General features: G+C 55.5%; 1 protein-coding gene across 2 annotated transcripts; it reads left to right on the forward strand.

Annotated features, from left to right (window-relative positions):
- Window positions 1-17,436: 17,436 nt before the first annotated feature.
- On the forward strand, window positions 17,437-20,996 carry LOC128798125 (glutamine-rich protein 2-like). 2 transcript variants are annotated; one of them, XM_053961350.1, is made up of 10 exons: window positions 17,437-17,527; window positions 17,672-17,786; window positions 17,940-18,146; window positions 18,390-18,521; window positions 18,744-18,818; window positions 19,130-19,294; window positions 19,451-19,552; window positions 19,921-20,062; window positions 20,260-20,353; window positions 20,541-20,996. In XM_053961350.1, exons 2-9 carry the CDS (start codon window positions 17,709-17,711, stop codon window positions 20,313-20,315), a joined length of 957 nt encoding a protein of 318 aa, XP_053817325.1. In that variant the 5' UTR covers window positions 17,437-17,527; window positions 17,672-17,708; the 3' UTR covers window positions 20,316-20,353; window positions 20,541-20,996. The 2 variants fall into 2 exon arrangements, with proteins under 2 accessions (XP_053817325.1, XP_053817326.1); XM_053961351.1 differs by lacking the exon at window positions 20,541-20,996 and having other exon boundaries at window positions 20,238-20,339.
- Window positions 20,997-22,538: the final 1,542 nt, after the last annotated feature.

Raw genomic sequence — 22,538 nt, forward strand, 5'->3', positions numbered from 1 at the left:
CGCACCGCTGCCACTCCAGTGATCTGTGCGCGAAGTAGCCGCTTCTTGTCCTCCGGCAGCCGGAGATCGCGGTAGCTTGCAAGAGGCGAAGAACGAAGCCGCCAAGAAGCCGGCTTGTGTGCGAAGCTCGCAGACAGCTGCAGGACGCTGGCTGCTGCTCTCCTGCCTCTTGAATTCACTCTTGGCATGCCAATGGAAGGTGTTCCAGGACAACTTTCCTGGGTTTTGACCTAGTCGTCATGCATCCCACCTTGGAAATTCTTGTTGCTCCCCAGAGGCTCCGAGATGCAGAGAACACGGTGGCAGCTGCTGAAAAGAAGGGCAACTGTGAGTTGGTCAAGAAGCAAGAACCTAGGCAGCTGCCTGTGCTTGGCAAGGAGCAGCTGCTGCATTCTTGCAATTGCCTTCAGTGCGCACAGAAGCCCGCTGCTCTGCTGCTTGCTTTTTCGCCTTCAGTCAATTACACACTGCTGAAGCTGAGGCAGGCTGTTCTGCTTTGCTGCTTTTCAGCATCTCAGCTGCCCTTCTGCTCTGTGACAGCTCTCCAGGTTTCTTGCCTTCGCCAGGCTGCAACGTGCCCGCTACTACCCAGAAATGGGCAGGAGTGGGCGGAGAGCACGGCCATCTGCCAGCAGGTTGCAGCTTGCCCAGGAAAGTGCAGTGTCCTTGGAATGTGCAGCAAATCTTATTTCCTGGCAAGGTCGGGCTAAGTGAGCAGTGCTGGTACACTTTCTCCTTGACAACTGGAGCGGAAAAGCTTTTGGCTAAGATGTAGGCGACTAGAGAGGCAGAATACGCAGCTCCGGAGCTGGCCGAAAGCAAGTGCCGCTTGCCGGCGTCTCTCGGCAGAAGCGGCGCTTCGGAGCGCACCGCTGCCACTCCAGTGATCTGTGCGCGAAGTAGCCGCTTCTTGTCCTCCGGCAGCCGGAGATCGCGGTAGCTTGCAAGAGGCGAAGAACGAAGCCGCCAAGAAGCCGGCTTGTGTGCGAAGCTCGCAGACAGCTGCAGGACGCTGGCTGCTGCTCTCCTGCCTCTTGAATTCACTCTTGGCATGCCAATGGAAGGTGTTCCAGGACAACTTTCCTGGGTTTTGACCTAGTCGTCATGCATCCCACCTTGGAAATTCTTGTTGCTCCCCAGAGGCTCCGAGATGCAGAGAACACGGTGGCAGCTGCTGAAAAGAAGGGCAACTGTGAGTTGGTCAAGAAGCAAGAACCTAGGCAGCTGCCTGTGCTTGGCAAGGAGCAGCTGCTGCATTCTTGCAATTGCCTTCAGTGCGCACAGAAGCCCGCTGCTCTGCTGCTTGCTTTTTCGCCTTCAGTCAATTACACACTGCTGAAGCTGAGGCAGGCTGTTCTGCTTTGCTGCTTTTCAGCATCTCAGCTGCCCTTCTGCTCTGTGACAGCTCTCCAGGTTTCTTGCCTTCGCCAGGCTGCAACGTGCCCGCTACTACCCAGAGCTGGGCAGGAGTGGGCAGAGAGCACGGCCATCTGCCAGCAGGTTGCAGCTTGCCCAGGAAAGTGCAGTGTCCTTGGAATGTGCAGCAAATCTTATTTCCTGGCAAGGTCGGGCTAAGTGAGCAGTGCTGGTACACTTTCTCCTCGACAACTGGAGCGGAAAAGCTTTTGGCTAAGATGTAGGCGACTAGAGAGGCAGAATACGCAGCTCCGGAGCTGGCCGAAAGCAAGTGCCGCTTGCCGGCGTCTCTCGGCAGAAGCGGCGCTTCGGAGCGCACCGCTGCCGCTCCAGTGATCTGTGCGCGAAGTAGCCGCTTCTTGTCCTCCGGCAGCCGGAGATCGCGGTAGCTTGCAAGAGGCGAAGAACGAAGCCGCCAAGAAGCCGGCTTGTGTGCGAAGCTCGCAGACAGCTGCAGGACGCTGGCTGCTGCTCTCCTGCCTCTTGAATTCACTCTTGGCATGCCAATGGAAGGTGTTCCAGGACAACTTTCCTGGGTTTTGACCTAGTCGTCATGCATCCCACCTTGGAAATTCTTGTTGCTCCCCAGAGGCTCCGAGATGCAGAGAACACGGTGGCAGCTGCTGAAAAGAAGGGCAACTGTGAGTTGGTCAAGAAGCAAGAACCTAGGCAGCTGCCTGTGCTTGGCAAGGAGCAGCTGCTGCATTCTTGCAATTGCCTTCAGTGCGCACAGAAGCCCGCTGCTCTGCTGCTTGCTTTTTCGCCTTCAGTCAATTACACACTGCTGAAGCTGAGGCAGGCTGTTCTGCTTTGCTGCTTTTCAGCATCTCAGCTGCCCTTCTGCTCTGTGACAGCTCTCCAGGTTTCTTGCCTTCGCCAGGCTGCAACGTGCCCGCTACTACCCAGAAATGGGCAGGAGTGGGCGGAGAGCACGGCCATCTGCCAGCAGGTTGCAGCTTGCCCAGGAAAGTGCAGTGTCCTTGGAATGTGCAGCAAATCTTATTTCCTGGCAAGGTCGGGCTAAGTGAGCAGTGCTGGTACACTTTCTCCTTGACAACTGGAGCGGAAAAGCTTTTGGCTAAGATGTAGGCGACTAGAGAGGCAGAATACGCAGCTCCGGAGCTGGCCGAAAGCAAGTGCCGCTTGCCGGCGTCTCTCGGCAGAAGCGGCGCTTCGGAGCGCACCGCTGCCACTCCAGTGATCTGTGCGCGAAGTAGCCGCTTCTTGTCCTCCGGCAGCCGGAGATCGCGGTAGCTTGCAAGAGGCGAAGAACGAAGCCGCCAAGAAGCCGGCTTGTGTGCGAAGCTCGCAGACAGCTGCAGGACGCTGGCTGCTGCTCTCCTGCCTCTTGAATTCACTCTTGGCATGCCAATGGAAGGTGTTCCAGGACAACTTTCCTGGGTTTTGACCTAGTCGTCATGCATCCCACCTTGGAAATTCTTGTTGCTCCCCAGAGGCTCCGAGATGCAGAGAACACGGTGGCAGCTGCTGAAAAGAAGGGCAACTGTGAGTTGGTCAAGAAGCAAGAACCTAGGCAGCTGCCTGTGCTTGGCAAGGAGCAGCTGCTGCATGCTTGCAATTGCCTTCAGTGCGCACAGAAGCCCGCTGCTCTGCTGCTTGCTTTTTCGCCTTCAGTCAATTACACACTGCTGAAGCTGAGGCAGGCTGTTCTGCTTTGCTGCTTTTCAGCATCTCAGCTGCCCTTCTGCTCTGTGACAGCTCTCCAGGTTTCTTGCCTTCGCCAGGCTGCAACGTGCCCGCTACTACCCAGAGCTGGGCAGGAGTGGGCGGAGAGCACGGCCATCTGCCAGCAGGTTGCAGCTTGCCCAGGAAAGTGCAGTGTCCTTGGAATGTGCAGCAAATCTTATTTCCTGGCAAGGTCGGGCTAAGTGAGCAGTGCTGGTACACTTTCTCCTTGACAACTGGAGCGGAAAAGCTTTTGGCTAAGATGTAGGCGACTAGAGAGGCAGAATACGCAGCTCCGGAGCTGGCCGAAAGCAAGTGCCGCTTGCCGGCGTCTCTCGGCAGAAGCGGCGCTTCGGAGCGCACCGCTGCCACTCCAGTGATCTGTGCGCGAAGTAGCCGCTTCTTGTCCTCCGGCAGCCGGAGATCGCGGTAGCTTGCAAGAGGCGAAGAACGAAGCCGCCAAGAAGCCGGCTTGTGTGCGAAGCTCGCAGACAGCTGCAGGACGCTGGCTGCTGCTCTCCTGCCTCTTGAATTCACTCTTGGCATGCCAATGGAAGGTGTTCCAGGACAACTTTCCTGGGTTTTGACCTAGTCGTCATGCATCCCACCTTGGAAATTCTTGTTGCTCCCCAGAGGCTCCGAGATGCAGAGAACACGGTGGCAGCTGCTGAAAAGAAGGGCAACTGTGAGTTGGTCAAGAAGCAAGAACCTAGGCAGCTGCCTGTGCTTGGCAAGGAGCAGCTGCTGCATGCTTGCAATTGCCTTCAGTGCGCACAGAAGCCCGCTGCTCTGCTGCTTGCTTTTTCGCCTTCAGTCAATTACACACTGCTGAAGCTGAGGCAGGCTGTTCTGCTTTGCTGCTTTTCAGCATCTCAGCTGCCCTTCTGCTCTGTGACAGCTCTCCAGGTTTCTTGCCTTCGCCAGGCTGCAACGTGCCCGCTACTACCCAGAGCTGGGCAGGAGTGGGCAGAGAGCACGGCCATCTGCCAGCAGGTTGCAGCTTGCCCAGGAAAGTGCAGTGTCCTTGGAATGTGCAGCAAATCTTATTTCCTGGCAAGGTCGGGCTAAGTGAGCAGTGCTGGTACACTTTCTCCTTGACAACTGGAGCGGAAAAGCTTTTGGCTAAGATGTAGGCGACTAGAGAGGCAGAATACGCAGCTCCGGAGCTGGCCGAAAGCAAGTGCCGCTTGCCGGCGTCTCTCGGCAGAAGCGGCGCTTCGGAGCGCACCGCTGCCACTCCAGTGATCTGTGCGCGAAGTAGCCGCTTCTTGTCCTCCGGCAGCCGGAGATCGCGATAGCTTGCAAGAGGCGAAGAACGAAGCCGCCAAGAAGCCGGCTTGTGTGCGAAGCTCGCAGACAGCTGCAGGACGCTGGCTGCTGCTCTCCTGCCTCTTGAATTCACTCTTGGCATGCCAATGGAAGGTGTTCCAGGACAACTTTCCTGGGTTTTGACCTAGTCGTCATGCATCCCACCTTGGAAATTCTTGTTGCTCCCCAGAGGCTCCGAGATGCAGAGAACACGGTGGCAGCTGCTGAAAAGAAGGGCAACTGTGAGTTGGTCAAGAAGCAAGAACCTAGGCAGCTGCCTGTGCTTGGCAAGGAGCAGCTGCTGCATTCTTGCAATTGCCTTCAGTGCGCACAGAAGCCCGCTGCTCTGCTGCTTGCTTTTTTCGCCTTCAGTCAATTACACACTGCTGAAGCTGAGGCAGGCTGTTCTGCTTTGCTGCTTTTCAGCATCTCAGCTGCCCTTCTGCTATGTGACAGCTCTCCAGGCTTCTTGCCTTCGCCAGGCTGCAACGTGCCCGCTACTACCCAGAGCTGGGCAGGAGTGGGCAGAGAGCACGGCCATCTGCCAGCAGGTTGCAGCTTGCCCAGGAAAGTGCAGTGTCCTTGGAATGTGCAGCAAATCTTATTTCCTGGCAAGGTCGGGCTAAGTGAGCAGTGCTGGTACACTTTCTCCTTGACAACTGGAGCGGAAAAGCTTTTGGCTAAGATGTAGGCGACTAGAGAGGCAGAATACGCAGCTCCGGAGCTGGCCGAAAGCAAGTGCCGCTTGCCGGCGTCTCTCGGCAGAAGCGGCGCTTCGGAGCGCACCGCTGCCACTCCAGTGATCTGTGCGCGAAGTAGCCGCTTCTTGTCCTCCGGCAGCCGGAGATCGCGGTAGCTTGCAAGAGGCGAAGAACGAAGCCGCCAAGAAGCCGGCTTGTGTGCGAAGCTCGCAGACAGCTGCAGGACGCTGGCTGCTGCTCTCCTGCCTCTTGAATTCACTCTTGGCATGCCAATGGAAGGTGTTCCAGGACAACTTTCCTGGGTTTTGACCTAGTCGTCATGCATCCCACCTTGGAAATTCTTGTTGCTCCCCAGAGGCTCCGAGATGCAGAGAACACGGTGGCAGCTGCTGAAAAGAAGGGCAACTGTGAGTTGGTCAAGAAGCAAGAACCTAGGCAGCTGCCTGTGCTTGGCAAGGAGCAGCTGCTGCATTCTTGCAATTGCCTTCAGTGCGCACAGAAGCCCGCTGCTCTGCTGCTTGGTTTTTCGCCTTCAGTCAATTACACACTGCTGAAGCTGAGGCAGGCTGTTCTGCTTTGCTGCTTTTCAGCATCTCAGCTGCCCTTCTGCTCTGTGACAGCTCTCCAGGTTTCTTGCCTTCGCCAGGCTGCAACGTGCCCGCTACTACCCAGAGCTGGGCAGGAGTGGGCGGAGAGCACGGCCATCTGCCAGCAGGTTGCAGCTTGCCCAGGAAAGTGCAGTGTCCTTGGAATGTGCAGCAAATCTTATTTCCTGGCAAGGTCGGGCTAAGTGAGCAGTGCTGGTACACTTTCTCCTTGACAACTGGAGCGGAAAAGCTTTTGGCTAAGATGTAGGCGACTAGAGAGGCAGAATACGCAGCTCCGGAGCTGGCCGAAAGCAAGTGCCGCTTGCCGGCGTCTCTCGGCAGAAGCGGCGCTTCGGAGCGCACCGCTGCCACTCCAGTGATCTGTGCGCGAAGTAGCCGCTTCTTGTCCTCCGGCAGCCGGAGATCGCGGTAGCTTGCAAGAGGCGAAGAACGAAGCCGCCAAGAAGCCGGCTTGTGTGCGAAGCTCGCAGACAGCTGCAGGACGCTGGCTGCTGCTCTCCTGCCTCTTGAATTCACTCTTGGCATGCCAATGGAAGGTGTTCCAGGACAACTTTCCTGGGTTTTGACCTAGTCGTCATGCATCCCACCTTGGAAATTCTTGTTGCTCCCAGAGGCTCCGAGATGCAGAGAACACGGTGGCAGCTGCTGAAAAGAAGGGCAACTGTGAGTTGGTCAAGAAGCAAGAACCTAGGCAGCTGCCTGTGCTTGGCAAGGAGCAGCTGCTGCATTCTTGCAATTGCCTTCAGTGCGCACAGAAGCCCGCTGCTCTGCTGCTTGCTTTTTCGCCTTCAGTCAATTACACACTGCTGAAGCTGAGGCAGGCTGTTCTGCTTTGCTGCTTTTCAGCATCTCAGCTGCCCTTCTGCTCTGTGACAGCTCTCCAGGTTTCTTGCCTTCGCCAGGCTGCAACGTGCCCGCTACTACCCAGAAATGGGCAGGAGTGGGCGGAGAGCACGGCCATCTGCCAGCAGGTTGCAGCTTGCCCAGGAAAGTGCAGTGTCCTTGGAATGTGCAGCAAATCTTATTTCCTGGCAAGGTCGGGCTAAGTGAGCAGTGCTGGTACACTTTCTCCTTGACAACTGGAGCGGAAAAGCTTTTGGCTAAGATGTAGGCGACTAGAGAGGCAGAATACGCAGCTCCGGAGCTGGCCGAAAGCAAGTGCCGCTTGCCGGCGTCTCTCGGCAGAAGCGGCGCTTCGGAGCGCACCGCTGCCGCTCCAGTGATCTGTGCGCGAAGTAGCCGCTTCTTGTCCTCCGGCAGCCGGAGATCGCGGTAGCTTGCAAGAGGCGAAGAACGAAGCCGCCAAGAAGCCGGCTTGTGTGCGAAGCTCGCAGACAGCTGCAGGACGCTGGCTGCTGCTCTCCTGCCTCTTGAATTCACTCTTGGCATGCCAGTGGAAGGTGTTCCAGGACAACTTTCCTGGGTTTTGACCTAGTCGTCATGCATCCCACCTTGGAAATTCTTGTTGCTCCCCAGAGGCTCCGAGATGCAGAGAACACGGTGGCAGCTGCTGAAAAGAAGGGCAACTGTGAGTTGGTCAAGAAGCAAGAACCTAGGCAGCTGCCTGTGCTTGGCAAGGAGCAGCTGCTGCATGCTTGCAATTGCCTTCAGTGCGCACAGAAGCCCGCTGCTCTGCTGCTTGCTTTTTCGCCTTCAGTCAATTACACACTGCTGAAGCTGAGGCAGGCTGTTCTGCTTTGCTGCTTTTCAGCATCTCAGCTGCCCTTCTGCTCTGTGACAGCTCTCCAGGTTTCTTGCCTTCGCCAGGCTGCAACGTGCCCGCTACTACCCAGAGCTGGGCAGGAGTGGGCGGAGAGCACGGCCATCTGCCAGCAGGTTGCAGCTTGCCCAGGAAAGTGCAGTGTCCTTGGAATGTGCAGCAAATCTTATTTCCTGGCAAGGTCGGGCTAAGTGAGCAGTGCTGGTACACTTTCTCCTTGACAACTGGAGCGGAAAAGCTTTTGGCTAAGATGTAGGCGACTAGAGAGGCAGAATACGCAGCTCCGGAGCTGGCCGAAAGCAAGTGCCGCTTGCCGGCGTCTCTCGGCAGAAGCGGCGCTTCGGAGCGCACCGCTGCCGCTCCAGTGATCTGTGCGCGAAGTAGCCGCTTCTTGTCCTCCGGCAGCCGGAGATCGCGGTAGCTTGCAAGAGGCGAAGAACGAAGCCGCCAAGAAGCCGGCTTGTGTGCGAAGCTCGCAGACAGCTGCAGGACGCTGGCTGCTGCTCTCCTGCCTCTTGAATTCACTCTTGGCATGCCAATGGAAGGTGTTCCAGGACAACTTTCCTGGGTTTTGACCTAGTCGTCATGCATCCCACCTTGGAAATTCTTGTTGCTCCCCAGAGGCTCCGAGATGCAGAGAACACGGTGGCAGCTGCTGAAAAGAAGGGCAACTGTGAGTTGGTCAAGAAGCAAGAACCTAGGCAGCTGCCTGTGCTTGGCAAGGAGCAGCTGCTGCATGCTTGCAATTGCCTTCAGTGCGCACAGAAGCCCGCTGCTCTGCTGCTTGCTTTTTCGCCTTCAGTCAATTACACACTGCTGAAGCTGAGGCAGGCTGTTCTGCTTTGCTGCTTTTCAGCATCTCAGCTGCCCTTCTGCTCTGTGACAGCTCTCCAGGTTTCTTGCCTTCGCCAGGCTGCAACGTGCCCGCTACTACCCAGAGCTGGGCAGGAGTGGGCGGAGAGCACGGCCATCTGCCAGCAGGTTGCAGCTTGCCCAGGAAAGTGCAGTGTCCTTGGAATGTGCAGCAAATCTTATTTCCTGGCAAGGTCGGGCTAAGTGAGCAGTGCTGGTACACTTTCTCCTTGACAACTGGAGCGGAAAAGCTTTTGGCTAAGATGTAGGCGACTAGAGAGGCAGAATACGCAGCTCCGGAGCTGGCCGAAAGCAAGTGCCGCTTGCCGGCGTCTCTCGGCAGAAGCGGCGCTTCGGAGCGCACCGCTGCCGCTCCAGTGATCTGTGCGCGAAGTAGCCGCTTCTTGTCCTCCGGCAGCCGGAGATCGCGGTAGCTTGCAAGAGGCGAAGAACGAAGCCGCCAAGAAGCCGGCTTGTGTGCGAAGTTCGCAGACAGCTGCAGGACGCTGGCTGCTGCTCTCCTGCCTCTTGAATTCACTCTTGGCATGCCAATGGAAGGTGTTCCAGGACAACTTTCCTGGGTTTTGACCTAGTCGTCATGCATCCCACCTTGGAAATTCTTGTTGCTCCCCAGAGGCTCCGAGATGCAGAGAACACGGTGGCAGCTGCTGAAAAGAAGGGCAACTGTGAGTTGGTCAAGAAGCAAGAACCTAGGCAGCTGCCTGTGCTTGGCAAGGAGCAGCTGCTGCATGCTTGCAATTGCCTTCAGTGCGCACAGAAGCCCGCTGCTCTGCTGCTTGCTTTTTCGCCTTCAGTCAATTACACACTGCTGAAGCTGAGGCAGGCTGTTCTGCTTTGCTGCTTTTCAGCATCTCAGCTGCCCTTCTGCTCTGTGACAGCTCTCCAGGTTTCTTGCCTTCGCCAGGCTGCAACGTGCCCGCTACTACCCAGAAATGGGCAGGAGTGGGCGGAGAGCACGGCCATCTGCCAGCAGGTTGCAGCTTGCCCAGGAAAGTGCAGTGTCCTTGGAATGTGCAGCAAATCTTATTTCCTGGCAAGGTCGGGCTAAGTGAGCAGTGCTGGTACACTTTCTCCTTGACAACTGGAGCGGAAAAGCTTTTGGCTAAGATGTAGGCGACTAGAGAGGCAGAATACGCAGCTCCGGAGCTGGCCGAAAGCAAGTGCCGCTTGCCGGCGTCTCTCGGCAGAAGCGGCGCTTCGGAGCGCACCGCTGCCACTCCAGTGATCTGTGCGCGAAGTAGCCGCTTCTTGTCCTCCGGCAGCCGGAGATCGCGATAGCTTGCAAGAGGCGAAGAACGAAGCCGCCAAGAAGCCGGCTTGTGTGCGAAGCTCGCAGACAGCTGCAGGACGCTGGCTGCTGCTCTCCTGCCTCTTGAATTCACTCTTGGCATGCCAATGGAAGGTGTTCCAGGACAACTTTCCTGGGTTTTGACCTAGTCGTCATGCATCCCACCTTGGAAATTCTTGTTGCTCCCCAGAGGCTCCGAGATGCAGAGAACACGGTGGCAGCTGCTGAAAAGAAGGGCAACTGTGAGTTGGTCAAGAAGCAAGAACCTAGGCAGCTGCCTGTGCTTGGCAAGGAGCAGCTGCTGCATGCTTGCAATTGCCTTCAGTGCGCACAGAAGCCCGCTGCTCTGCTGCTTGCTTTTTCGCCTTCAGTCAATTACACACTGCTGAAGCTGAGGCAGGCTGTTCTGCTTTGCTGCTTTTCAGCATCTCAGCTGCCCTTCTGCTCTGTGACAGCTCTCCAGGTTCTTGCCTTCGCCAGGCTGCAACGTGCCCGCTACTACCCAGAGCTGGGCAGGAGTGGGCAGAGAGCACGGCCATCTGCCAGCAGGTTGCAGCTTGCCCAGGAAAGTGCAGTGTCCTTGGAATGTGCAGCAAATCTTATTTCCTGGCAAGGTCGGGCTAAGTGAGCAGTGCTGGTACACTTTCTCCTTGACAACTGGAGCGGAAAAGCTTTTGGCTAAGATGTAGGCGACTAGAGAGGCAGAATACGCAGCTCCGGAGCTGGCCGAAAGCAAGTGCCGCTTGCCGGCGTCTCTCGGCAGAAGCGGCGCTTCGGAGCGCACCGCTGCCACTCCAGTGATCTGTGCGCGAAGTAGCCGCTTCTTGTCCTCCGGCAGCCGGAGATCGCGGTAGCTTGCAAGAGGCGAAGAACGAAGCCGCCAAGAAGCCGGCTTGTGTGCGAAGTTCGCAGACAGCTGCAGGACGCTGGCTGCTGCTCTCCTGCCTCTTGAATTCACTCTTGGCATGCCAATGGAAGGTGTTCCAGGACAACTTTCCTGGGTTTTGACCTAGTCGTCATGCATCCCACCTTGGAAATTCTTGTTGCTCCCCAGAGGCTCCGAGATGCAGAGAACACGGTGGCAGCTGCTGAAAAGAAGGGCAACTGTGAGTTGGTCAAGAAGCAAGAACCTAGGCAGCTGCCTGTGCTTGGCAAGGAGCAGCTGCTGCATGCTTGCAATTGCCTTCAGTGCGCACAGAAGCCCGCTGCTCTGCTGCTTGCTTTTTTCGCCTTCAGTCAATTACACACTGCTGAAGCTGAGGCAGGCTGTTCTGCTTTGCTGCTTTTCAGCATCTCAGCTGCCCTTCTGCTCTGTGACAGCTCTCCAGGTTTCTTGCCTTCGCCAGGCTGCAACGTGCCCGCTACTACCCAGAAATGGGCAGGAGTGGGCGGAGAGCACGGCCATCTGCCAGCAGGTTGCAGCTTGCCCAGGAAAGTGCAGTGTCCTTGGAATGTGCAGCAAATCTTATTTCCTGGCAAGGTCGGGCTAAGTGAGCAGTGCTGGTACACTTTCTCCTTGACAACTGGAGCGGAAAAGCTTTTGGCTAAGATGTAGGCGACTAGAGAGGCAGAATACGCAGCTCCGGAGCTGGCCGAAAGCAAGTGCCGCTTGCCGGCGTCTCTCGGCAGAAGCGGCGCTTCGGAGCGCACCGCTGCCACTCCAGTGATCTGTGCGCGAAGTAGCCGCTTCTTGTCCTCCGGCAGCCGGAGATCGCGGTAGCTTGCAAGAGGCGAAGAACGAAGCCGCCAAGAAGCCGGCTTGTGTGCGAAGCTCGCAGACAGCTGCAGGACGCTGGCTGCTGCTCTCCTGCCTCTTGAATTCACTCTTGGCATGCCAATGGAAGGTGTTCCAGGACAACTTTCCTGGGTTTTGACCTAGTCGTCATGCATCCCACCTTGGAAATTCTTGTTGCTCCCCAGAGGCTCCGAGATGCAGAGAACACGGTGGCAGCTGCTGAAAAGAAGGGCAACTGTGAGTTGGTCAAGAAGCAAGAACCTAGGCAGCTGCCTGTGCTTGGCAAGGAGCAGCTGCTGCATGCTTGCAATTGCCTTCAGTGCGCACAGAAGCCCGCTGCTCTGCTGCTTGCTTTTTCGCCTTCAGTCAATTACACACTGCTGAAGCTGAGGCAGGCTGTTCTGCTTTGCTGCTTTTCAGCATCTCAGCTGCCCTTCTGCTCTGTGACAGCTCTCCAGGTTCCTTGCCTTCGCCAGGCTGCAACGTGCCCGCTACTACCCAGAAATGGGCAGGAGTGGGCGGAGAGCACGGCCATCTGCCAGCAGGTTGCAGCTTGCCCAGGAAAGTGCAGTGTCCTTGGAATGTGCAGCAAATCTTATTTCCTGGCAAGGTCGGGCTAAGTGAGCAGTGCTGGTACACTTTCTCCTTGACAACTGGAGCGGAAAAGCTTTTGGCTAAGATGTAGGCGACTAGAGAGGCAGAATACGCAGCTCCGGAGCTGGCCGAAAGCAAGTGCCGCTTGCCGGCGTCTCTCGGCAGAAGCGGCGCTTCGGAGCGCACCGCTGCCGCTCCAGTGATCTGTGCGCGAAGTAGCCGCTTCTTGTCCTCCGGCAGCCGGAGATCGCGGTAGCTTGCAAGAGGCGAAGAACGAAGCCGCCAAGAAGCCGGCTTGTGTGCGAAGCTCGCAGACAGCTGCAGGACGCTGGCTGCTGCTCTCCTGCCTCTTGAATTCACTCTTGGCATGCCAATGGAAGGTGTTCCAGGACAACTTTCCTGGGTTTTGACCTAGTCGTCATGCATCCCACCTTGGAAATTCTTGTTGCTCCCCAGAGGCTCCGAGATGCAGAGAACACGGTGGCAGCTGCTGAAAAGAAGGGCAACTGGGAGTTGGTCAAGAAGCAAGAACCTAGGCAGCTGCCTGTGCTTGGCAAGGAGCAGCTGCTGCATTCTTGCAATTGCCTTCAGTGCGCACAGAAGCCCGCTGCTCTGCTTCTTGGTTTTTCGCCTTCAGTCAATTACACACTGCTGAAGCTGAGGCAGGCTGTTCTGCTTTGCTGCTTTTCAGCATCTCAGCTGCCCTTCTGCTATGTGACAGCTCTCGAGGCTTCTTGCCTTCGCCAGGCTGCAACGTGCCCGCTACTACCCAGAAATGGGCAGGAGTGGGCGGAGAGCACGGCCATCTGCCAGCAGGTTGCAGCTTGCCCAGGAAAGTGCAGTGTCCTTGGAATGTGCAGCAAATCTTATTTCCTGGCAAGGTCGGGCTAAGTGAGCAGTGCTGGTACACTTTCTCCTTGACAACTGGAGCGGAAAAGCTTTTGGCTAAGATGTAGGCGACTAGAGAGGCAGAATACGCAGCTCCGGAGCTGGCCGAAAGCAAGTGCCGCTTGCCGGCGTCTCTCGGCAGAAGCGGCGCTTCGGAGCGCACCGCTGCCACTCCAGTGATCTGTGCGCGAAGTAGCCGCTTCTTGTCCTCCGGCAGCCGGAGATCGCGGTAGCTTGCAAGAGGCGAAGAACGAAGCCGCCAAGAAGCCGGCTTGTGTGCGAAGTTCGCAGACAGCTGCAGGACGCTGGCTGCTGCTCTCCTGCCTCTTGAATTCACTCTTGGCATGCCAATGGAAGGTGTTCCAGGACAACTTTCCTGGGTTTTGACCTAGTCGTCATGCATCCCACATTGGAAATTCTTGTTGCTCCCCAGAGGCTCCGAGATGCAGAGAACACGGTGGCAGCTGCTGAAAAGAAGGGCAACTGTGAGTTGGTCAAGAAGCAAGAACCTAGGCAGCTGCCTGTGCTTGGCAAGGAGCAGCTGCTGCATGCTTGCAATTGCCTTCAGTGCGCACAGAAGCCCGCTGCTCTGCTGCTTGCTTTTTCGCCTTCAGTCAATTACACACTGCTGAAGCTGAGGCAGGCTGTTCAGCTTTGCTGCTTTTCAGCATCTCAGCTGCCCTTCTGCTATGTGACAGCTCTCGAGGCTTCTTGCCTTCGCCAGGCTGCAACGTGCCCGCTACTACCCAGAGCTGGGCAGGAGTGGGCAGAGAGCACGGCCATCTGCCAGCAGGTTGCAGCTTGCCCAGGAAAGTGCAGTGTCCTTGGAATGTGCAGCAAATCTTATTTCCTGGCAAGGTCGGGCTAAGTGAGCAGTGCTGGTACACTTTCTCCTCGACAACTGGAGCGGAAAAACTTTTGGCTAAGATGTAGGCGACTAGAGAGGCAGAATACGCAGCTCCGGAGCTGGCCGAAAGCAAGTGCCGCTTGCCGGCGTCTCTCGGCAGAAGCGGCGCTTCGGAGCGCACCGCTGCCGCTCCAGTGATCTGTGCGCGAAGTAGCCGCTTCTTGTCCTCCGGCAGCCGGAGATCGCGGTAGCTTGCAAGAGGCGAAGAACGAAGCCGCCAAGAAGCCGGCTTGTGTGCGAAGCTCGCAGACAGCTGCAGGACGGTGGCTGCTGCTCTCCTGCCTCTTGAATTCACTCTTGGCATGCCAATGGAAGGTGTTCCAGGACAACTTTCCTGGGTTTTGACCTAGTCGTCATGCATCCCACCTTGGAAATTCTTGTTGCTCCCCAGAGGCTCCGAGATGCAGAGAACACGGTGGCAGCTGCTGAAAAGAAGGGCAACTGTGAGTTGGTCAAGGAGCAAGAACCTAGGCAGCTGCCTGTGCTTGGCAAGGAGCAGCTGCTGCATGCTTGCAATTGCCTTCAGTGCGCACAGAAGCCCGCTGCTCTGCTGCTTGCTTTTTCGCCTTCAGTCAATTACACACTGCTGAAGCTGAGGCAGGCTGTTCTGCTTTGCTGCTTTTCAGCATCTCAGCTGCCCTTCTGCTATGTGACAGCTCTCGAGGCTTCTTGCCTTCGCCAGGCTGCAACGTGCCCGCTACTACCCAGAGCTGGGCAGGAGTGGGCAGAGAGCACGGCCATCTGCCAGCAGGTTGCAGCTTGCCCAGGAAAGTGCAGTGTCCTTGGAATGTGCAGCAAATCTTATTTCCTGGCAAGGTCGGGCTAAGTGAGCAGTGCTGGTACACTTTCTCCTTGACAACTGGAGCGGAAAAGCTTTTGGCTAAGATGTAGGCGACTAGAGAGGCAGAATAGGCAGCTCCGGAGCTGGCCGAAAGCAAGTGCCGCTTCCCGGCGTCTCTCGGCAGAAGCGGCGCTTCGGAGCGCACCGCTGCCGCTCCAGTGATCTGTGCGCGAAGTAGCCGCTTCTTGTCCTCCGGCAGCCGGAGATCGCGGTAGCTTGCAAGAGGCGAAGAACGAAGCCGCCAAGAAGCCGGCTTGTGTGCGAAGCTTGCAGACTGCTGGAAGACGGCGGCTGCCCCTCTCCTGCCTCTTAAATTCACTCTTGGCATGCGAATGGAAGGTATTCCAGGAAGGACAATATTTCTGGGCTTTTACATAGTCCTCATGCATCCCACCTTGGAAATTCTTGCTGCTCCCCAGAGGCTCCCAGATGCACAGAACACGATGGCAGCTGTGGAAAAGAAAGGCAACAGTGAGTTGGTCAAGAAACAAGAACATAGGCAGCTGACTGTGTTTGGCATAGGCATCGCCTGGATTTTTAAAACTGCCTTGACTGCGCACAGAAGCCCACTGCTCTGCTTCTTTGTTTCTGCATTCAGTCATTTGCGCAGTATTGAAGTTGAGGCAGGCTGTTCAGGTTTGCTGCTTTTCAGCATCACAGGTGCCCTTATGCTCTGCGACTGCTCTCGAGGTTTCTTTCCTTCGCCAGGTGGCATCCTGCCCGCTACTCTTGGTGAGGAATCAAACATAAATGTGCCCTTTGGGCTTCATCTGGGCCTTTGTGGTTGTTGCGGTGCCTTGCCCGTGGTCACTCCCACTGACAGTTCACTGCACAGCAAAGGCAGGCTTAGTGCCTTCTCCACAATGCAGGAAGATACTAAGATCATGAGATGCCACAGACAAGACACTGACACAGCAGATGAAGAACTGGTTTAGCTGTAACTCAAGTCTTAAACTGACTAAAAGAAAAATAGTGAGGCCTCTCCTGTCCTGCGAGACTTTCCAGCGCTTTTCAGTCACTAAAGGGCTCCAGATGGGCTGGGGAGGGACTTGGCACAAGGGCCTTGAATGACAGGACAAGGGGCAATGGCTTCACACTGCCAGACAGCAGGGTTAGATTGGGAATTGGAAAGAAAGTCTTCCTGCGAGGGTGGTGATGCCTTGGCACAGGTTGCCCAAAGAAATTGTGTCTGCCCCATTCCTGAAAGTGTCCAGGGCCAGGCTGGATGGGACTTGGAGCAACCTGGTCTAGTGGAAGGTGTTCCTGCCTATGGCAGGGGATTGGGAAGAGAGAATCTTTGAGGTCCCTTGCAGCCCAAGTCATTCCATGACTCCATGACTTCATCAGTCTGTGACCCAGTGGCTCGCAGGGGTGAGCTGTGCTGCCTGGCAACGGGAGTTGTGATGAAAAGGGGTGTGAGCAGAGCAGGCTCCAGTCCTTTGATGGACAAGGAAGGAGGAAGGAGCCTGCTGGCTACTCATCCTTTTTATTATTGCGTTTGCTCACCCCTGACAGAGCCAGCTGTTTAGGAAGGATTGTGAGAAATCAGGGACAGAGTCCCTGTCTGTGTGTGCAGACATGGCAACATCCCTGGACACACTCAGCCTCTCCCAGATGCTGGATCTCGCCATCCGGATGCCCCAGAAGGGAGCCATTCACTTTGCAGCCTTGCGAAAACTGCTGCAGGCCGTGCTGGAGCACCTGGACGTGCAGTACCTGAGCAGCCAGGAGCCGTGGCCGGGCCAGCTGAGTGGCCCCTCACTTGCTGATCTGGCCACTGACATGGAAAAGATGAAGAGGGAGATGGAAGACTACAAGAAACACATGTCCAAGGTAGAGGCTCTTCCCAGCCCCCCGGGGCACTCCCCCACCAGACAGCCCCTCCCCACTTCCTCAGACAGCAGTGCTTGGCACTGCCCTCACTGCCCCGGCACAGCCCCTGGCAAGGGCTCTTGGCTATCTGGATGGGCTTCAGTGCTCTGGCACTGAGCCGGGCTGGGGAGGTGGCACTGGGACTCTCCCTGCTCACCTGGATTGCCACGGGCTGCCCGTGGCAGGGCAGGGCTCTTTGGGGTGTTGCTGCCCTGGCCATCACCTCTGACATCCCTGTTTGCTGGACTGTTTCACAGGTTCTTCGTGAGGAGATGGGTGGCATAAAGGCAGAAAATTCCCGCATATCAGAGGATATTAGGAAGATCCAGAAGAGCCAGGTCTGTGCAGATCACTGTGCTAGTGTAGGTTGTTTTCCTCACAGACACTCAACAACTTGCCTCTCTCACCATTTTCTCCTACAGTCTTATATGGCAGGGAACATGAAGAAGATCCAGGAGATGCAGGACAAGGTGAAGTGCTGCTGGGAGCAAGTTTTGGGTCTGAGACAGCAGCCTCTGCTGGCTGGAGGCTCAGTACCCTTGGCCCTGCTAGATGCATGGACCGTGCTGCCTGCAGAGCCCTGCCAGCCTGGCTGAGCCTGGCCCTCTGCTGTCCCCAGTGCTCCACAAACCACAGCAGGGGTCAAGGCCTTGCAGGTCCCCACTGACCCTCCCAGAGGCTCACTGCCATCACTCCTCTCTCCTAGGACACGACTCTCATCCGGGATCTTCGTGAGGAGATTGACAAGATAAAGATGACAGAGATCTGCATGGAAGGAGACATAAAGAAGATTAAGGAGTCCCTTGCCTTAGTGAGCTGTTGGGTCGTGTAGTCTTTAGGCTCTCATGGGGAACTTCAATGTGACTCCAAGAGCAGGGTTTGGGGTCAGGCTGTCAGGACTGGGTGGGGGGCCCTGGGGCTTTCCATGTATCTGAAGGGCCCCCATGCTGGGACAACAGGATGTCTGTGCCCTGACTCTACTGTCACTGGCTTTGCAGATGAAGAAGATGGGAGAGGACCTTAAAAAGCTGTGAGAGGATGCAGCCAAGTGGAAAGAAGAGAGCAGTAAGGAGATCTCTCAGCATATTGAGTAAGAGGACAGCAGTGGGTTTCCTACCCTGTGGGGCTGCATGGGAGCCCAGGTGGTCTGGGAGCATCCTGGTTTGCGGGCACAGGACAGTGCCCAGCAGCCCTGCAGGGGTAACCCTGACCTTGCCCCCGTCCCGCTGGCCAGGGCTTTGCGGCAGGAGACAAAACGTGATCTGCAGAAGATGGGAGAGCAGCAGGAGATGAGGAATGCCATGCTGGAGCAGCTGGTGACAGAGACAGCCAACAAAGTGAACGAGCAGGTGAGGTCCTGGGGGAGTACTCCCACCACCCCGGGCTTGGTGCACTCGTCCTGGTGGAGTTACCAGCCATATTCTCTGACTGCCTGGGGCCACCTAGCATTGTTGATTCCATTCATCCCATCTCTGAGCCAATTTCTTCTGCCTGTCCTGCAGCTTGGCAGTACAGGAGAGACAACTGTGGGCCTACTGGAGGAGCTGGAAGGTGAGAATGGAGACTGCTCCAGTTGCACCTTCAACATCAGAGCGCATTTGGGGAAGCTCCTCCAGCGCTGTGAGAAACTCCAGGAGAAGGTGGAATGCCTGGAGTCCCGGCAGATGGCCATGGGAAAGCTCAAGAAAATGATGAGGAATTGGGGCCAGGTAGGCTGTTGGCAGCATGGGGGACTGAAGACATCCCCCAGTGTGATGTGCTGTAGTCTGGGGGAGGCCCAAACTGCCCAAATTGGCCTGGACCCGTCAGCAGCATGGACAGAGATTAAAGCCTTGATGCAAACCTCCTGTTGACACTGAGAGCTCATGGCCACTGGCTGAGAAATGCGGGTCTGCCCCGGTGGAGCAGCCGGACTCCCTTTTGCTCAGTACCATGTTTTTCCTTCCCTGAAGCTGGAGCATGACCATGAGCGGCTGCGCTACATGGAGGCTACAGTTGTACGGATGAAAGGAGACTGCGAGAAGCTCAGCTTTGTTTCTGGGACCCTGCAGAAAGACTCCGAACAAAAGCAGAAAGCAATCGAGGTGTGTGGCTGAAACTCCTGTGGTGCCAGAGCATGCCCCAGGCACTCTTTGTGATTCCAGGCAGGGATCACAAGAATGCCTCCTGCCGACCCTTTCAGCACTGTGCTGGTTCTAAGTGTCTTTCCTTGAGGTTTTTGGGCAGGGGGAGTGGGTTATGTTCTCCTGGCCAGGAGGCAGCTCCAACCTTGCTGTGGTGTCATGGGTTCCTTTCTGTGCTGAAAGATGCTGTTCCAGTCTCTGGAGAAGCTGCAGAAGGAGAAAACAGATGAGCAGGATGTTTTGGCAGCAATAGATGTGGTACAGTCTCAATAGGCCTCTGTGCCTGCCCAGGGGTTCCCAGGCAGGGTGACAAATGCCCCTTGTCCCGTGAGGGCTGGGTGACAGAACTGGCCTGGGGAGGGAGAATTTCCTGAGCTTGTGGGGTCCCTCACCCTCCAGATGGTGGGACCAAATTCACCAGGGTGATAGGGCAAATGGGGCCACAGCACCCTGAAAGGAGCATGATGGCCTGGAGGAAGCACTTCTCCCTCTGCCCCTCACGTGTGCTGGCCCTGCCTGTCATTCCTCATCTCTTTCCCCACCGCTCTCCTGCCATTCCCCTCTGCTAGAAGGCGGACAAAGCTGCCTTGGGCAGCAAAGTCAATTGCAGCCAATTTGAAGCAAATATGGACCGTCTGGATGAGAGGATGCAGGAGTTGCAGAGCCGGATTTCAGACCAGGAGCAGCACTTCAACACTATGCAGCAGCAGCTCAACCTTGTGGTGGAAGAGAAGGTGAGGGGTACCTCTTCCCCACCATGACAAACTGGCACCTTTGGGACTCGACAGCCTGAGGCAGCATCCCTCTGAGGATCCCCCTCTGGGCTTTTCCCTGGAGAGCTCCATGTCACATCCGGGGGCAGCTGGCTGAGGCTGTGCACGTGTTCACAGCTGGATCGCCTGGAGCTGAAGACTTTCAGCTCCCATATGGAGGACTCCTGGAAGAGGAACATGGAGGAACTTGCCCTATCTGGCCCACCTCTCTGTCCCAAGGTTGCTGAAAGCACATCTGATGAGCTGTGTCTGTTTTCAATCTGAGCTCAGGCTTGGTGGGCAGATGTGTGCCTTCTGTGAAAGGCGTTCCCAAAACCAAGCCCTGCAGCTGGGACAGGCCAGCTCCTGCCCGCTGGTGCCCTGTGCACATGGACCTGCCACAGCCACGGCCAGCAGACCTGGCTGTGGGGACAGAGGCAGCAGATCCAGCCTGGTGGGATGGGCTTGGGGCTCCTGCAGCAGGTGGAGCGCAGCTGGGAGGGACATGCCCCTGCAGGCAGCACTGCCAGTCCCCTCCCTGGCACAGCAGGGTGCTGCCTGGGATGCCACGGGGCTGGGCACTGAGTGTCCTCTGCCCCATCCCACAGGAGGCCGGTGGCCCATGGCAGTGTCCCCGGTGTGCCACCGAGCTCTGGGGACCATCAGAGCAGCAGTTTCAAACTGCCACCCACTCAGGGCTCTTTACGGAACAAGGCATTTCTGCAGGGACTCGTGACCCTCCCCAACAAGGTAGGCATGAATAAGGTGGGGACATGGCATGTGTCATGGGGACTGGCAGGGTGATGCTGAGCATCCGGGGTGAATTTGTGCCTTCAGTTTCCCCGGGGGGAGCTGGTTGGGGAGGGTTGCTAGGGAATGCTGAATTGAATGCTGAATGCTGAATGCTGAAATGCCTGCATTTCAGCCAGCTGCTCTCTCCTTCCCAGCCCAGAGTGACCCAGCTGCTGGGCAGGGGTGGACACATCCTGAGGGGCAGGAATGACCAGCTTCCTGTGCTGATCAGGACACTGGATGAGCCAGGTGTGGCCCTGTCAGGGCACAGGGATCAGGGGGAGAAGAGACTGGCTGTCTGCTGGGTCTGCACCTGGTCCCTGGGGGTCTCTGGCCAAGCAGGTGACCCTCCTGCTGCCCCGTCCTGGGCTGGCTGAGCTGACCCAGACGGGGCAGCCCCGGAGACTGGGGGCTCACCCTTGCCTCTCATCCCCAGGCCCTGCCACCTCACGGGATCACCGGCCAGGCACTGCCCCCCGACATGTCTCCAGGACACCGGAGCTCCTCCAGCCACTCCAGCCCCGTGAGACTTCAACAGCGCTCAAGTAGCCAGGCAGGACTGGGAACCCAGTGCTCCACCAGGGACATCTTCTCAGCAGACAGAAAAGGCTGTGACAATTGTTGTCAGAGAAATAATTTTTCATTTTATTCAGTTAATAAAAAAACCTTCAGAAAGACAGGCGGAGCCTTCTCCCACGGTCACTGAAAACACGGGGATAAATCAAACTGTCTTACACTGTTTTTACTATTAGCAATCAGGCATCACTTCATTCCCAGCACCGGGATGCATGGAAATGGCTCCACTCAGCATGCACACCCACTTTCTAAACTTTTCACTATGTATTTTAAGCAAAGCAATTAATGCTCATTGCCTATAAATTACATATTTCTCTTCATTAATTAACATCCTATCTTCCATTTGGTTTTGATTTCTCAATTCTCATGCTGTTGCCAGATGAAGAATTGTTTGCTCCTGGCAGGCTCCATCCTATGCTCATTTTACCAATGAGCACTCCATCCTATGCTCATTTTACCAGCTGGCACTACACTATCAAAACCAGGAGAAACATCGACCGAGGAAGGGAGTGAAACTACAATCCATTGATCTAAGGTTTCACAATTTGAATGAGTGGCCAGCTAGACCAACTTTTCTCCTCATTTGCAGAGAAGCACCAGTTCACCAGGTGGTCAGATATGACTGTGGGTTCACCAAGCACCCAGGACTGCCAAAGAGACTCCCAGGGCAGAAGAAAGCATGTGCTAAGGGGAGGGAATGTATGTGAATTTCTTGGGGGAAATTATTGTCATAGGTATGTTTCTTCTGAGCAAAGTTATCAATATGATGCAAAACATAGCATTTAAACAGGAGCTTTTCCTGTACATGGCATGTACGCTGAGTGCAGTAATCCCCCATACATCTGGCATTGCAGTAAAGAATGCCTTATCCCTCATATGAAAATGAAAGTGTTTGCTTCTCACTGGTTCTGATAACAATGGTAATTAGTCCACTTTCCAGTCTTTTTATGATTTTAATTTTTTCCCAGATATTGTTTTCAGTACACTAAAAGCTGAATTCTCTTTGTTAGTTTCTTCTTTACCTCTGGTTTCCACAACTTGTCCTCACAGTCTACAAATTCTGCATTCCTGGTGTCCAGTTCTCAGCCCCATTTCTCTACCCCAGATTTGTTCACTGAATCACGTCAAGGTTGGTTTAGCAAAACTTAAAAGTTTCAGTGATTTTCCCAAATGGTGTTCCACTACTAGCAGTTTGTACAAAGTCTTGCTACATGCTCCAGCGGAAAACTGCACTCCTTATGATTAAGTAAAGCTGTTATTAACAGAGTTAATGAAAACAAATAACTGGAATAGTGAATTAGAAAGTCATATCATTTCCAACAATTCCCCTCTTTGAAAGTGATCTTAATTATTTCTTTTAAGATTACATCCACTTAAATCATTGAATACTTAGGAAGACTGAAGACACTAAAATGCCATCATTACTATTCAACTACTTAATAAAACTTCTGGGCAAAACTCGTCGTATTTTAAATCTAGGGCCATGTGATTTTGCCAGCATTTTATCTTGGCCTTGTTACTCTGGGGTTACATTTGAAAGGTCACACATTTTGGTGCAGCAACTATTATGATGCTTTTCTCTGACACCCCTTTAGCAGCTTCATCTGCCAGTTGGTTTCCTCCACTGATTGATGTATTTCCAAATGGATGAGCTTTACAAGGCATGAGAGCCACGCTGGCTGGTACCCAAACACTTTCTAGTAGTTGTCTGATAATGTCTCCACCTTTGGCAGGAGATCCTCGTGCTGAAAGGAGCCCGCCTTTGTTCTAGAGAGCTCCATGGGCATGTGCTGCTCCAAATGCACACTTAGAATTAGCCCATATGTTCCCCTTCTTCCCCTGAGACAATTGCAGGCTG

This window comes from Vidua chalybeata, chromosome 20, assembly GCF_026979565.1.
Source record: "Vidua chalybeata isolate OUT-0048 chromosome 20, bVidCha1 merged haplotype, whole genome shotgun sequence".
NCBI lineage: Eukaryota > Metazoa > Chordata > Aves > Passeriformes > Viduidae > Vidua > Vidua chalybeata.